Source organism: Erpetoichthys calabaricus, chromosome 4 (assembly GCF_900747795.2).
Source record: "Erpetoichthys calabaricus chromosome 4, fErpCal1.3, whole genome shotgun sequence".
Classification (NCBI taxonomy): Eukaryota; Metazoa; Chordata; class Cladistia; order Polypteriformes; family Polypteridae; genus Erpetoichthys; species Erpetoichthys calabaricus.
In genome coordinates this window covers 114,175,236-114,192,922 of record NC_041397.2, presented here as the reverse complement: position 1 = coordinate 114,192,922, position 17,687 = coordinate 114,175,236, and the positions used below count along the sequence as shown (strand labels likewise).

The window sequence follows — 17,687 nt, the reverse complement described above, 5'->3', positions numbered from 1 at the left end:
CACAGTTAGGTTATTTTTTAACAAGGGGGCAATTACTTTTTCACACAGGGCCATGTAGGTTTGGATTTTTTTTCTCCCTAAATAATAAAAACCATCATTTAAAAACTGCATTTTGTGTTTACTTGTGTTATATTTGAGTAATGGTTAAATGTGTTTGATGATCACAAACATTTTGTGTGACAAACATGCAAAAGAATAAGAAATCAGGAAGGGGGCAAATAGTTTTTCACACCACTGTACATAGGAAGTATAAATGTTAGATTTCATTCAACGATGAAAGGTTTGAAACTTGAACATACAACTTATAAGAGTCATGGTGTACTCATCATCATCTACATCTAGATAGTGTACAGAAGACATTAAGAAGACTAATAGGATGTTAGGTTTATAGCACAAGTACAAGTTAAGGGAAAGTATGCTTAAGCTATATGACATACTAATGAGGCCTCATCTGTGAAAAGTGTGCCCAGTTTTGATTTCCGTATTTCAAAAAAAATTCTTCACATTGCTAGAGTATGTCCGGTTATGTACCTCTCATGCAAGGCTCTGGAAAATTATTCACAGTATTTCAGATGTAGCCTTACAAGCACATTATACAATTTAGACATAACCCCTCTGAAATTCTATTCCATTACCTTTTTTTATTATTTTTGAATACATCTGTTTACTGAGCAAGTTGTTTCTTTGTAGTAAGATAGATTATCTACCATGAAAGTTCATGTTGTGCATGATATGTGTGGCAGAAAGACCAAATTAAGTATGCAGGATTAATTTCATGGCAGACTGAAAGGTTTAAGTGGCTTTCAATGTCATTACATTGTAGGGGCAACAAATATGCCATCATGAGTTTATTGAAAACAGTAATCTGTCTAGAGTCTTTTCACTCTTGACATTGTCAAAAATTGTCTGGCAAGTGGAGATACCATGGTTGGAAACGATTGTTAAATAACAAGACTAATAAAGAATGACATAACTTGTGCAGTGCAATACAATGGGTATAGGCAATTAATTAACAGCAACGTGAAAAATATAGACCAGAATGATTAACTCCTTGTATTTTGTCACAGATGTTCCATGGCAACCAATTTCCAATGTGTGTTTCACATTAGCAAGACAATAATCAAAATTAAGGTGATATCTATCTCAGTTTTACATAGCATTAGGGATTACAGTGCATCCGGAAAGTATTCACAGCCCATCACTTTTTCCACATTTTGTTATGTTACAGCCTTATTCCAAAATGGATTAAATTCATTTTTTTCCTCAGAATTCTACACACAACACCCCATAATGACAATGTGAAAAAAGTTTACTTGAGGTTTTTGCAAATTTATTAAAAATAAAAAAATTGAGAAAGCACATGTACATAAGTATTCACAGCCTTTGCAATGAAGCTCAAAATTGAGCTCAGGTGCATCCTGTTTCCCCTGATCATCCTTGAGATGTTTCTGCAGCTTAATTGGAGTCCACCTGTGGTAAATTCAGTTGATTGGACATGATTTGGAAAGGCACACACCTGTCTATATAAGGTCCCACAGTTGACAGTTCATGTCAGAGCACAAACCAAGCATGAAGTCAAAGGAATTGTCTGTAGACCTCCGAGACAGGATTGTCTCGATGCACAAATCTGGGGAAGGTTACAGAAAAATTTCTGCTTCTTTGAAAGTCCCAATGAGCACAGTGGCCTCCATCATCCGTAAGTAGAAGAAGTTTGAAACCACCAGGACTCTTCCTAGAGCTGGCCGGCCATCTAAACTGAGCGGGCCTTAGTCAGGGAAGTGACCAAGAACCCAATGGTCACTCTGTCAGAGCTCCAGAGATCCTCTGTGGAGAGAGGAGAACCTTCCAGAAGGACAACCATCTCTGCAGCAATCCACCAATCAGGCCTGTATGGTAGAGTGGCCAGACGGAAGCCACTCCTTAGTAAAAGGCACATGGCAGCCTGCCTGGAGTTTGCCAAAAGGCACCTGAAGGACTCTCAGACTATGAGAAAGAAAATTCTCTGGTCTGATGAGACAAAGATTGAACTCTTTGGTGTGAATGCCAGGCGTCACATTTGGAGTAAACCAGGCACTGCTCATCAACAGGACAATACCTTCCCTATAGTGAAGCATGGTGGTGGCAGCATCATGCTGTGGGGATGTTTTTCAGCAGCAGGAACTGGGAGACTAGTCAGGATAAAGGGAAAGATGACTGCAGCAATGTACAGAGACATCCTGGATGAAAACCTGCTCCAGAGCGCTCTTGACCTCAGACTGGGGCGATGGTTCATCTTTCAGCAGGACAACAACCCTAAGCACACAGCCAAGATATCAAAGGAGTGGCTTCAGGACAACTCTGTGAATGTCCTTGAGTGGCCCAGCCAGAGCCCAGACTTGAATCCGATTGAACATCTCTGGAGAGATCTTAAAATGGCTGTGCACCTACGCTTCCCATCCAACCTGATGGAACTTGAGAGGTGCTGCAAAGAGGAATGGGCGAAACTGGCCAAGGATAGGTGTGCCAAGCTTGTGGCATCATATTCAAAAAGACTTGAGGCTTTAATTGCTGCCAAAGGTGCATCGACAAAGTATTGAGCAAAGGCTGTGAATACTTATGTACATGGGATTTCTCAGTTTTTTTATTTTTAATAAATTTGCAAAAACCTCAAGTAAACTTCTTTCATGTTGTCATTATGGGGTGTTGTGTGTAGAATTCTGAGGAAAAAAACGAATTTAATTCATTTTGGAATAAGGCTGTAACATAACAAAATGTGGAAAAAGTGATACGCTGTGAATACTTTCCGGATGCACTGTAGTAGTCCTGCTGGTAGTATGGGGCATGAAGGCTTTCCAGACTGAAGTTGAAACCTCTGAAAATATTTAATTCAGTATAGACCATGTTAAGTTGTTGTTTATGGCTAGAAAGTAGTCTTCTTGGTTTGTGTGATCAGTTCTTAATCATGGCAGATAATAAAAACCACAGATTCACGGTAATATTTGGGGACTTACTGTAGACTTAGCAAATACTGAAGAAGAAAGGTAGCTTAGAAATAGCAGATGATCTGTAAAGGGAGGTGAGACAAATGTATGCCTGCTTTTTAGGCAGAAACTATTGGGATTATCATTACTTAAGTGCACAAGTTTCTTGCACAAATTTTGTTAGCAACCTTGCAGGCTTTACACAGACAGTGGCCAGGCCTGGAATTATTGTACCACTTTGCCACCAAGACTCCTACCACTGCCTCATTTCTAAAATAAAGTAAAGGTTACGGTACTATTCTTTTTTAGTTGTGAATCACAAGCTGAGCCATTGTTACATCTGAGCCATTGTTGCTCCTTTCAAGAAAAGGAGAACAGTCATCTAACTTTGCTAATCTAGTAAACAGTGAACATTTATTTAGCAAGCATAAATATATGAAGTAATTGAAAGCCATCTCTTAAAATAATTTCTAATTTTGTGTTTAGTAAAGCAACTTGTGTGAATATACAGTATTACTCATCCATCCCAGAATCTATTGATATAAAGCAATAACACTGTGTTTTCATGTGGAATCAGGTCCTCTCTGGTTTCAGGTTCATGTACTGTGTAAGGCTGAGCTAGTGCATTTAAAAGTATCAGGCAGTAGTGATAATTCCTTTCATTTTCTCAAGAGTTACTTACCCTCTTTTGGAAGACGTTGTGCTGTCATTCCTTCCTTTTAAGCTTAGATAAAGCGCTTGTATCTGGCTTTTTTTTTTTTTTTTATCTGTATCAGTAAATATTAAGGCTGTTGGACCTCTCTGGCGTCACATGTCTGGCATTCAAATCCCATTTGGAGCAAAGAGCATATCTCACTGTTAAACCTGTCAGGGTTAGGTAACAGTATGAGCCAAACGGCATAAAAATTCTAATAGGCTGATGCCAAGGTTTTGTGAAAAAAATGAACGTCTTCATACTGGAAATTAGTAAATTTCCTTTGACAAAGCAAGCTCAGCTACCTAGATTGTATATGTGGACAGATTTGTCTAGCAGGACTGGAAAAGGGGAGCTGTAAGATACAGTATTACTTTGCTCTTCAGCTTCTGAAAAAGATCAAGTGAGTACCTTGGAATACAGTATCTCAAGTCTCTCCTTTAAAAAGCTTCCTAGATAGTTGATCTTATAATTTCTTAAAGAAAAAAAAGAGAAGCTATAGTCCAAGAAAACCTTCCCATTGTATTTTTACATGATTCATTTAACAAAATAACTTCATGAGCCTGTTAAAGCAAGAGATATAAATCGATTCACTCATTTCTAACTTAATTATCCAGCTCAAGATCACAGGAAGCTAAGAAAACAACATGGAGGAGGTATACATCATATCAAGAATTTTTCCAAATCACAGTTATATCAAATGAAACATTTGTAGTCATACTAAAATAACAAATAGAGCAGTGGAAAGAAGAATTTCATTACATTACTAGAAAATGTGCTCCGCAAGGACATCAAACACTGAAGTTTAAAATGTCTATTTTGAATAAGACCAACTTAATATGTACTTTCAGTCTTTAAAAGGGTAAAATCCTTGCTTTTTGAAGGAGGCTAATGGAACAAAGAGGGAATTCCACAGCAGGCAGGTCTTCCCATTTAGTCCATATATATTAATAATAAAAATAATTCTTTGCATTTATATAGCGCTTTTCTCACTACCCAAAGCGCTAAGCAATTGCAGGTTAAGGGCCTTGCTCAAGGGCCCAACAGAGCAGAGTCCCTTTTGGCATTTAACATGCATGTTAATACACATTTCCTTTGATGAAATTAACAGTTGATTAAAAGCTTACAAAGCCAAATCACCAGTTGTAATTTTATCACTGGAAGAGTTAATGTAACTTTTAAAAGTATTTGCAGTGTGCATATATTGACGACAACTATATGGCATACAAAAGCATAACAGAGATCAGAAAATAAGATTGACTTTAAATTTTACTAATCATAGACAAGTCAAAACATGTAATGTTAACATGAGGCTATCAACTAGTAATTTACTGACTTACTAGTTGTGTAGGTCTGGGTACGTTGGTATGACTGGACTTCAAATAATTTTTTTAAATGAATATGTATTGGGCAGTAATAAAAATATTAGGCCTATTCGTGACAAATTTAGGCCCACCATTTTATGAAATCCTGGTGTTGCAAAACCATTAACATGATACAGTAAATAAATATAAAGCTACACGTTTCTGACTGACTACACGTTGACTGACTCACTAACTGACAAGGTACTTGCAAACAACCTAAAGAAAGTTTTCACTAATGGATCACTCTCAACCTCCAACCTCACCATAAAGTTAATTTATTCATGATAAAATCGAAAAACCCAGATTATGTTTCACATTTAATCGTTGTTAATTGCGATATTTAGTCCAGTGTATGGCGACTGCAGAACAGTGCAGATGGTAGCATGTCTGACTGTAAATCAATGTCATTGTGGTTCGAAATCTGGCTATATAGTATACTTTTTTATCTTGATATCACCCATTCATAACAACGTAATTAGTACTGTTGCATGTGCACAATCATGAATAAAATGTTTTTTTTTTCACTCGACAAGAAGAAAACCGCTGTTGTATATAACAAAATATCAGAAAAAATATTTGTATTTTTTATTTATCAACTTCAATATTAGGCGCGTTACTGAATACGTACTTAATATCTTGCCTATAGTTTGTTGTGTCCGGTATGAGCAAGCGCAACAGTCAAGTCATTGCGCATGCGTTGAACAGTGTTGTGTAGTGCGGCGTGAGTGAGGACGGCCAGCTTAGTAGGGTAGTGCGCAGGCGCACATTTAATGTAGGCAGGGATTTCAGAGGTAAAGATGGCGACCTCCCTGATCTGCTGCCGCGTATCTGTAGGGTTGAGGCACTCTGGTTCGAGGACAGCGTTTTGTAACGCGGCGAAAGTAAGTGAGCATGCATGTAACTGTAAAAACAATTCATATTTTGCGAGTAGGTCTGTTGACGTGGCTTAGAGGTATTGTTTTACGTAGATTGATCGTCTGAGTGATCACCGTTACCAGCTTACTCTGAGTATTTTAAATCACGTGTATACAATAAATAGAAGAAAATGGGCAGTTGGAATGATTGATTTTACTATGGGAAGTGGAATAAGCAAACTTGGAACTCCCTGTTTTTATTTTTATTCGTCCCGAATTTTCCGAGCATAGCAAGTTGCCGAGGGGTGGGGGAGTGTTTGTCCTTCAGACCTTTTAAAATTCCTCTTTTGTAATTTCATTAGTTGTCCAAGGCCGCATTATTGTGTAAGACACAGCCGTTTGCTGTCACCACTTCTGGCTGGGGGAACAGTCTTTTTTATTTTTAAATGTCTGTGGTGTTCAAGGATCATCTTTTGCTAAAGGTCACCACTTGTCGCATACCTTTTCGATCTGTTATATAGCATGTTATCTCGTTACTGTGGATGTAGCACGGTTATTTTGTTGCTTTTGGAAACCAAATAAATATTAATATAAAAACCGGAAGGCACTTGCGGTATATGTCAATCGTTCCGCAGTCCCAGCTGACGGGTTCTGTCATTAGCTTGTCAGTATAACTTATTATTAGTAAGTTAACTCTTCGCCCCACCCCACATTGACCCGATTTAATGGTGCTTGTAAAACTATGTAAATTTGACTCCTAAATGGTTAATCGTGTTAGCAATGCTGCGCTTCAATTGACTGTCAACTGTTTTAACCGTTTGTTTAATGTTTTAACCGTTTGTAAGGTTTGTCTTAAAACCTTTCTTTGCAAGTAAAGTCCATTTAAGTGTAACTGTAATGCATGTGTCACAATGGGTAAATGTTGCGATATTAGAAGGAAAAGATAGAAATTTAAATTTTTCAAAGGATGTAAGTAGTGCAATTAAAACAGTTAAAATAAGCTGTTTTGTTTATACCCAAGGATGGACAAATCCAAAAACTCCATAACTGAAGGTTTCAAACTATGATGAGGATAGTAAATATAAGCTGAAATGAAGAATCTGTACCCCTTTGTGACAATTAAAGATGCATGAATCTATTCATGTTGAGATAAATAAACTGTTCTACTGCTCCAGCTCAAGGACTGATGGATTTTGCAACCCATCTACAGTTGTATTGTCCAGTGACCATTAGTGGCTCACCTTTATTACATGATGAATATTTAGGATGTCACAGTGTTAGGATATTATTTCTTTGTACTATTAGATCAGCTTCCTAAATCAGCAGCAGGTTTTTATTTCTAACGTGTTATTCAGCTGGTGGCATGTGCAGAGATGTCGAAAGGGGAAGTGACATATCACTATGATGGAATTTCGTGGGCCATGAAGACTCCTCTTTATCAGAATCAGAGTTCAAAATGTATATTATGTTAATTACAGAAATGGTTCAGGTGCTTCCATTTTAATTAAGAATGATGCAGATTATGCTACTGACAAAGCCAGACTGGCCCCAGAGTGTTCAAACTCAAAAGCCCCTCCTTCAACTCCCCCTCATTCCCTCCCCCCGTTATGAACATCACATATGTCAATTATAAATTGGGGGGGGAAAAAGGGCAATTTGACTTTTTTTTTGTTCATTATATAGTGTACACCCACTGAATATTCACAGGAGTGATGTGTGATTACAGTTCAAAACTAGTCTATGGCAATTTTGATTCATAGCAAATGCATTATGTCTGAAAGTGCATGTGCAATAAAGATGAATGAAAACAGGCCTTGTCATACAGAATACCTGCAGGTTCACATGATAAGATAAAGGCAAGTTATGTCGATCACACATGTGCCACTAGCACACATCCAGAAAACCTCACAGTGCTCAATATACAGCAATATGCAACAGGAGATCATAAAATAAAACAAAAAGCAAAAATGTGAAAAAAATAGTTCAGTCTGCCACTGCAAACCACTGTAATAAGCATCCAAAGTAAAACTGCACCAGACTGATACGTGGTATCGCTTAGTATAGTGGTAATTTTAAAACCACTGAACTTAACCTTTAGAAGAAGTGAACATGAAGAGCCCATAATCTTCAACTCAACTGTAAGTTTAAACATTTAAGGTAAGGTAACCTCCAGTAATAGTTTTTTTGATTTCTTATACAACATATAACTAAATATATTTTGTAATGTACGCATTTTCTGTGAACAGTGGCCTTACCAATCAAATTATTTTTTTTGTATTTGTTGCACTGTTGTACAAGAAAAACATTTTTAAACATAATAAAATATAAAATGAAGTACTGTTGTTGAAACTGAGAGAAAAAAAAAAAACCATGTCAGCTAAGAAGGGTACCTTTAGCGTTTGTGTAATATGTAGTGCCACCTTATATTAATTCCTCTCTAAATCTAATAAATTGATATTAACTTTTGCAGGTGTCAATTAAGCTTGACATATCTTGGTTTGAATGCAGCCTACATGCCATCACAAGTCAAAAAATTTGAAGCAAATAACATTTTAACACGCACACAGACCTGTCATTATTTTTTTTTAGTGTTCACCAAATTAAATTCATACACTTTTCTTTCCCCGCATCATCTGTCTGAGATGGGAAAAAAACAAACCAAAAGCTGCATCACTAACAGAAATGTCATTTACTTCTCTCTCTCTCTCTCTCTCTCATTTTTCCTTTCGTTGCTTCACTGGGCTCTTGCTTTGCATGACCATCCATTTTCTTTTTTGCAGCACAGTAACATCAAATGTCAAATCTCATAAAAGAGGCCTTTTAGGCACTTGTTCAGATCATGTCCTACTTACTCACATTTTTGTTTTAGAAATGGTTTATACATAATAGTGAGGATTGAACTGTGCCAGGAGTTGGTGCCAGACCACATCTTGCTGTGAATTTCTGTAGTGTTTATAAAAACTTGCCTGATAACTGGAGAAGGCCATTTTTTTTGGTACATGTAAAAGCCCTTTTGTGAGCATGCATATTGATTTGTCAATATTTCATTTGTATATTCTGTTTGAAACAATTTCAATAACAATGTGTACATTTTAATATAAATGTGTTGCTACTTTATTGCATTTATATAATGACAGAGAATTATCAGTGAAAGATTTCTCATTTGCAAATGATCTAGCTTTAAATTAACCAAATCATGAATCAGATGGATGCTACTTTTATTTGTGCTTTAAACATCTAAATAAAAGAGGACAATAGCATCACACATACACTTTTAAAACTGTGCTTCTTTTTTATCTTTTATTCATTTTATTAAAACCATAACATTCCACACAATCAAGTCAAAACTTGTTTGAGTTTTTTTTTTTTTTTTTTTTTTTTTTTAATTTGAAGACCCAAATTAGTGCTACTCTGTGGCCCCAAAAAAAGGATTGTCATAGTGACAATGGAGTTATAAAGAGACAAAAAACAATCACAATATGATAAAGTAAATGTTTTTGTTTTATTTCAAGCAGATTTTCTCACATGAATATTACTAAAAAAAGTCAGGATTAGAGTTTTGATAAAACAATACTTCTTATATCCATATTCCAGATCTGTTTATGCAGAGTAGGGTCATGGCGCAACCGGAGCCTGCCCCACCAACCATAGGGTTCAAGGAAGGAACAATCCCTGGACAGGATGCCACCCCATTACAGTGTGCACATGCATGCGCACGTACACACAATGGCGAATTCAGAAAAAAAGTTCAGGTACTCTAGTGTACAGGTGTACTCTGAGTAGAAACTCTGGCCTGAGCAGAGGCAGAACTAAACCAAACAGTTACAAAGGTCAGAATGGATTTGATAATGGTTGTGTAGAACTGGACTCCGCCTGTGCAAAAAGAATATTCTTTGATGGGCTTTCTTCATAATACTTGTAATGATTTTGTTTGACTTATTGTTTTGTGATAGCACAGTGAGCAGAAACTTAATGACTCTGCTGTCCCAATGGCTGAGCCATTTATAGCAAGTGATAGGTGAGCACGTGACTGTTTCCTGAAACCTATGATCCTCTCTAGAGCTTTTTGATATGCATATCTTTAAAAGTGATTAAGACAAAAGTAAATTTCTGTTCCAGACAGATGCATTTAGAATTTGTTAGGGAAAAATCAAACATAAGGAGTTGCCTTACATCATGCTCCACGTCCTGCTAACCAGGTGCAATAAGATTGATTTCAGTTACGTCTGGGATAGAGTACATATGAAAAAGTTTATTATGCCCTCTCAGCCTGCATAATAATTTACTCTACTTTCAACAAAAAAGATAACAGTGGTATGTCTCATTTCCTAGGAACATCTGAGTACTGGGGTGTTTTCCGAACAAAGATTTTTAGTGAAGCAGTATTTAGTTGTATGAAATTAAATCAAATGTGAAAAACTGGCTGTGCAAAAATTTGGATACCCTTGAAATTTTGCTGATTTGAATGCATGTAACTGCTAAATACTGATTACTTGCAACACCAACTTGTTGGATTAGCTCATTGAGCCTTGAACTTCATAGACAGGTGTGTCCAATCATGAGAAAAGGTATTTAAGGTGGTCAATTGCAAGTTGTGCTTCCCTTTGACTCTCCTCTGAAGAGTGACAGCATGGGATCATCAAAGCAACTCTCAAAAGATTTGAAAACAAAGATTGTTCAGTATTATGGTTTAGGGGAAGGCTACAAAAAGCTATCTCAGAGGTTTAAACTGTCAATTTCAACTGTAAGGAATGTAATCAGGAAATGGAACGCCACAGGCACAGTTGCTGTTAAACCCAGGTCTGACAGGCCAAGAAAAATGCAGGAGCGGCATATCCGCAGGATTTTAAGAATGGTTACAGACAACCCACAGATCACCTCCAAAGACCTGCAAGAACATCTTGCTGCAGATGTATATCGTACTACAATTCAGCACAATTTGCACAAAGAACATCTGTATGGCAGGGTGATGAGAAAGAAGCCCTTTCTGCACTCACGCCACAAACAGAGTCGCTTGTTGTATGTAAATGCTCATTTAGACAAGCCAGATTCATTTTGTGACAAAGTGCTTTGGACTGATGAGACAAAAATTGAGTTATTTGGTCATAACAAAAAGCGCTGTGCATGGCGGAAGAACACTGCATTCCAAGAAAAACACCTGCTACCTACTGTCAAATTTGGTGGAGGTTCCATCATGCAGTGTGGCTAGTTCAGGGACTGGGGCCTTTGTTAAAGTCAAGGGTCAGATGAATTCAACCCAATATCAACAAATTCTTCAGGATAATGTTCTAGCATCAGTCACAAAGTTGAAGTTATGCAGGGGCTGGATGTTCCAACAAGACAATGACCCAAAACACGGTTTGAAATCTACAAAGGCATTCATGCAGTGGTAGAAGTACAATGTTCTGGAATGGCTATCACAGTCCCCTGACTTGAATATCATCGAAAATCTATGGGATGATTTGAAGCAGGGTGTCCATGCTCAGCAGCCATCAAATTTAACAGAACTGGAGAGATTTTGTATGGAAGAATGGTCAAAAATACCTCCATCCAGAATCTAGACTCTCATCAAAGGCTATTGGAGGCGTCTAGAGGCTGTTATATTTGCAAAAGTTGGCTCAACTAAGTATTGATATAATATCTCTGTTGGGGTTCCCAAATTTATACACCTGTCTAATTTTGTTATGATGCATATTACATATTTTCTGTTAATCCAATAAATTTACTGTTTATAACTAACTGTATGTTGGTATGCTTTGGACAGTATACAGTGAAAGTTGCACTACGTGGAACTCAGTCCTTTGTAACTGATCTCAGTTCATCAATCTTGTTATCAAGATGCTACACAGTATTTTTATTAGGTGCACTAGTTTATTCTGAAAAACAAGTAAAAAGCATAACTAATTTTAATGCGAGTAGTTGATTAAAGAAGGATAACATGGATAGCCAGTTATATAATGAGAATTTCAGGTCTGCATGCTATTGTATTAACCTAGGATAACATTCTCAAACGTGCTTAATCCAATTTAGGGTTGCAGTGAGTCCAAGCCTCTCCAGGCAGCAATTGACACAAGGTAGGGATGAACCCAAGATGGAGTGCCAATCCAATGGATGATTCATACTTAATATAAAAAGTCCTTGGATATTTTAGAGGAGAAGAACATGCAGACTACTTGTGGCTAGCACCTAGGAATGGGATTCAAGTCTGGGTTAATCGATCCACTCTAACCACTGTGTTTTGAAAAAGTGTCATGACTATTATGTGCCACTAGCGTGAAACAAGGTGCAAATGTCTTGATCTTTTTTTTCGTATCTTTTCTGTTCTTTAAGCATAGAGTATTAAAATGGATTTCCGAAGAATCTAAACTTGTTTTCATAATCCAAGATTTGAAGGCATCCTGCAAAACCTGACTTCCTTCAAATTTAGGTGACTTTGTTCACATTAAAGTGGTATTTAACTATTACCTAAACTAAAACAACCTTAATGTTATTCTTTGTGGTTTGGCATATGTAAATTGTTTGATATTGAAATATTCTTTGATGGCATTTAAGGATTACTTAAATGCTGCATGGTTGCAGGCTGTAGCAAGGGAATTTTGTATATAACAGTCATTTAAATAGCAATTCAAATGAAGAACACAAAACAAAACAAACAAAAATACTTTTTTAGAATGAAACCTGTTCAGGAGCAGTGCAAAAATCTCTTAAAAAGTTCACAATGTGTCACCTTGCATATAATTTTTTTCACTCGGCTTGGAATACAAAATACACAGTATGCCAAGTAACTGAGAGCAGCAAAGCTGTCAGCATATGAAGTACACAGCCAGTACCGGTGTTATTCCCATTAACAAAAATTAAAATGTAATATATAAATGGAAAAAATAGTAATTTTGTTAACTAAAATAAAAATGACAAAATGTGTGAAAAGTAGAACTAAATGAAAACAAGGAAATTAAAAAAAAATAATAAGTTTAGTTATTTTGATTTTCACCACACTGGTCTTTATTCATAACATACCATGTGTGCAAGCATGCAGTTGCTGGTATAATTGTTTAAGAATGAGAATTGATTTGTGCACATATGTAAGTACTCTGTGCTGATGGTGTTTTAGTCTGTAGATTTTATTGGTCATTTCATCCATCAGTCAGATTTCCTTTCTAGAACTGAGAGCAAATGCCAACGCCTCATCACTTATCAAGGAGTTAATCTGTGAATTTCAATAGGTGCAATTGACCGTCAGTCACAGATGTTCCTTTGTCAGTGAAGGGCAGGTAACTTTCACTAAATGTCAATAGAAAGGCACTTAAATTAAAACATGCCAAGCATTACTTTGGAAAATATAACTAAACAGTTTGAAAATTAGAGACATTAGGATATATCAAGATTGACTGGCCATTTCCACACTTCATATTCAGTCAGTATGTAGACTGGAAAATTTTTTTTATCTTTATACGTCAAAGAAACTAGGAATTTACTTTACACATACATTACTTGTTTGTTGGCGGTACCTTTGCATTGACATATAGGCAGATGTGTAGGATGCAGTCAGTGATGTCAACAGAACGATTGCTACATGTATACATTTGGTTTTAATCAGGTTATTAGTATGGATGTTTGAGTGTGGCTGGCGCTGTGTTGCAGTGCTTTATTGATAGCAAATGGATGGACTGCAATAATCTTAATATATTTAGAATGCTGAAGTATTGTAAAGTGTTTAACAGTGAATTGTAATATGTTGTACTTGGGAATTCATCAGTACTTTTAATTCTGAAGTATGTCACCCTACTCTGAATTTATTTTAACAAGAGTAATGTACCAAATCTGCCTGCTGTATTGAAATAATCTCTAGTGCCGGACCTGTGTGCAGCAATCTTTCTTTGTCTAAAATTGTCATGCTTAATGTATACATCATCGGTGGTAAAGCACTAGAACTGATTCATTGCTGACTGCAATCTTTGGAAAAAAAGAAAAACTTGAGTTTGCATCTCTAATATGATATCAGCTTTAATGAGGCAACTAAGGCTGGGATTGTTATATCTGAAATGAATAGCCATTAAGTGGTCGATGACATCCTAAGCTTTGCTGTAAACCTGATAACAAAATCTGCTCTTAATCCTGTTCAGTAGTCCTTATAAAAGTGGGTGATTGTAACATTTATATCCCTACATGCAACTGTATAAAAATGATGTTGTTTGTTCATGACTTTCCTTGTTTTTTTCGGTCCTTTTCCTTAATGTAATTCAGAAAATTGACTTTAAAATATGATGTTTGATAGTAGCTTGTAGCCTGTGTTATTAATGTCATTTTTGCTTTTATTTATTTATATTCCTTTGAGTATTTGTGAAACCCTTTGTCCATTCTAAAGGTGCTACATAAATTAAATGTAGTATTATTTTTATTATTGTTGTTATTACACAATTTCATGAGCTCAGGTTTAATTGCTAACATGGTCAGTGTCTGCATGGAGTTTGCACATTCTCTATTGTTTCATAGATGGATATTCAAAGTGTGTCATTAAAGCACTCTGTTTCCAAAATCTTTTTATTCTACATGTGCTGTTAAATAACATTTAGGCTCACAGGGAGCTTTCTAGGTTTTGCTTCTTGCTCATTATGTGAATGATCTGAAATGTTGCTATTATTTATTTAATGTAAATGGTATACTTGTAGAAATGCACTATATACAAAGAAAAACTTTCATCTCTATTTTTGAATTTGTTATTAACAAAGTTCAAATAGTGAGTTCAACAGCATTTAAAAAAATAAGCAAAATAAGAATTACCTAAAAATACTCTTAGTATTTCTAAATTGGGATGATTACATATATGCATCAGGAGATATACAGTGCATCCGGAAAGTATTCACAGCGCATCACTTTTTCCACATTTTGTTATGTTACAGCCTTATTCCAAAATGGATTAAATTCATTTTTTCCCTCAGAATTCTACACACAACACCCCATAATGACAACGTGAAAAAAGTTTACTTGAGGTTTTTGCAAATTTATTAAAAATAAAAAAACTGAGAAATCACATGTACATAAGTATTCACAGCCTTTGCTCAATACTTTGCTGATGCACCTTTGGCAGCAATTACAGCCTCAAGTCTTTTTGAATATGATGTCACAAGCTTGGCACACCTATCCTTGGCCAGTTTCGCCCATTCCTCTTTGCAGCACCTCTCGAGGTCTATCAGGTTGGATGGGAAGCGTCGGTGCACAGCCATTTTAAGATCTCTCCAGAGATGGAGAGGGCCACTCAAGAACATTCAGAGTTGTCCTGAAGCCACTCCTTTGATATCTGGGCTGTGTGCTTAGGGTCGTTGTCCTGCTGAAAGATGAACCGTCGCCCCAGTCTGAGGTCAAGATCGCTCTGGAGCAGGTTTTAATCCAGGATGTCTCTGTACATTGCTGCAGTCATCTTTCCCTTTATCCTGACTAGTTTCCCAGTTCCTGCCGCTGAAAAACATCCCCACAGCATGATGCTGCCACCACCATGCTTCACTGTAGGGATGGAATTGGCCTGGTGATGAGCGGTGCCTGGTTTCCTCCAAACGTGACGCCTGGCATTCACACCAAAGAGTTCAATCTTTGTCTCAACAGACCAGAGAATTTTCTTTCTCATGGTCTGAGAGTCCTTCAGGTGCCTTTTGTCAAACTCCACAAGGCAGGCTGCCATGTGCCTTTTACTAAGGAGTGGCTTCTGTCTGGCCACTCTACCATACAGACCTGATTGGTGGATTGCTGCAGAGATGGTTGTCCTTCTGGAAGGTTCTCCTCTCTCCACAGAGGACCTCTGGAGCTCTGACAGAGTGACCATCGGGTTCTTGGTCACCTCCCTAAGGCCCTTCTCCCCCAATCGCTCAGTTTAGATGGCCGGCCAGCTCTTGGAAGAGTCCTGGTGGTTTTGAACTTCTTCCACTTACAGATGATGGAGGCCACTATGCTCATTGGGACCTTCAAAGCAGCAAAAATTTTTCTGTAACCTTCCCCAGATTTGTGCCTCGAGACAATTCTGTCTCGGAGGTCTACAGACAATTCCTTTGACTTCATGCTTGGTTTGTGCTCTGACATGAACTGTCAACTGTGGGACCTTATATAGACAGGTGTGTGCCTTTCCAAATTATGTCCAATCAACTGAATTTACCACAGGCGGACTCCAATTAAGCTGCAGAAACATCTCAAGGATGATCAGGGGAAATGGGATGCACCTGAGCTCAATTTTGAGCTTCATGGCAAAGGCTGTGAATACTTATGTACATGTGCTTTCTCAATTTTTTTATTTTTAATAAATTTGCAAAAACCTCAAGTAAACTTTTTTCACATTGTCATTATGGGGTGTTGTGCGTAGAATTCTGAGGGAAAAAAATGAATTTAATCCATTTTGGAATAAGGCTGTAACATAACAAAATGTGGAAAAAGTGATGCACTGTGAATACTTTCCGGATGCACTGTGTGTATGTATGTATGTGTGTGTGTATATATATAATATATATACATACATACAGTGGACCCTCGGTTCGCGACCATAATTCGTTACAAACCTCTGGTCCTAAACCGATTTGGTCGTGAACCGAAGCAATTTCCCCCATAGGATTGTATGTAAATACAATTAATCCGTTCCAGACCGTACGAATGGTATGTAAATATATTTTTTTTAAAGATTTTTAAGCACAAATATAGTTAATTACACCATAGAATGCACAGTGTAATAGTAAACTAATGTAAAAACACTGAATAACACTGACACAAACACCCAGGCTCCCTGCTCAGCAGCACGCGCAGGCTCACTCTCTCTCAGCAGCACGCGAGTGCTCTCTCTCTCTCTCTCTCTCTCAGCAGTACGCGAGCCCTCTTTCATGTAACGTTTACATACATAATTTCAACGAATCTTACCTGATCTCTAAGTGAATACAAAGGGTTTATGCTGTATAATTGTGCGTGAAATGTTTATAATAGTGTGGGAGAGTTTATAAGGGCTTAAAATATATAAAAATTAACCATATAAACATATGGTTTCTACTTCGCGGATTTTCTTATTTCGCGGGTGGTTCTGGAACACAGTATATACAGTACTGTGCAAAAGTTTTAGGCAGGTGTGAAAAAATGCTGTAAACAAAGAATACTTTCAAAAATGGAAGTGTTAATCATTTATTTTCATCAATCAACAAAATGCAGTGAATGAACAAAAGAGAAATCTAAATCAAATCAATATTTGGTGTGACCACCTTTTGCCTTCAAAACAGAATCAATTCTTCTAGGTACACTTGCACACAGTTTTTGAAGGAACTCGGCTGGTAAGTTGTTCCAAACATCTTGGAGAACTAACCGCAGATCTTCTGTGGATGTAGGCTTCCTCACATCCTTCTGCCTCTTCATGTAATCCCAGACACACTTAATGATGTTGAGATCAGGGCTCTGTGGGGGCCATATCATCACTTCTAGGACTTCTTGTTCTTCTTTACGCTGAAGATAGTTCTTAATGACTTTGGCTGTATGTTTGGGGTTGTTGTCCTGCTGCAGAATAAATTTGGGGCCAATCAATCGCCTCCCTGATGGTAGTGCATGATGGATAAGTATCTGCCTGTATTTCTCAGCATTGAGAACACAATTAATCCTGACCAAATCTCCAACTCCATTTGCAGAAATGCAGCCCCAAACGTTCAAGGAACCTCCACCATGCTTCACAGTTGCCTGCAGTCACTCATTATTGTACCACTCTCCAGCCCTTTGACGAACAAACTGCCTTCTGCTACAGCCAAATATTTCATATTTTGACGTTAGGGGCTTCGCCTCTGGCGCTGACGTCCGAGGTTCG

The 17,687-nt window shown here is 37.3% G+C and overlaps 2 protein-coding genes across 2 annotated transcripts in view; both read left to right on the top strand.

Annotated features, from left to right (window-relative positions):
* The window catches only part of alg11 (ALG11 alpha-1,2-mannosyltransferase), a 357,044-nt gene that overhangs the window by 271,232 nt on the left and 68,125 nt on the right, over positions 1-17,687 (top strand). The gene's annotated exons all lie outside the window — the stretch shown is intronic.
* Positions 5,754-17,687, top strand: part of sucla2 (succinate-CoA ligase ADP-forming subunit beta) — a 74,308-nt gene continuing 62,374 nt past the window's right edge. Inside the window, exon 1 of the mRNA XM_028799691.2 lies at positions 5,754-5,899. Within this exon, the coding sequence (XP_028655524.1) occupies positions 5,816-5,899 (84 nt within the window). The 5' untranslated portion in view covers positions 5,754-5,815. The remainder of the gene's footprint in view (positions 5,900-17,687) is intronic.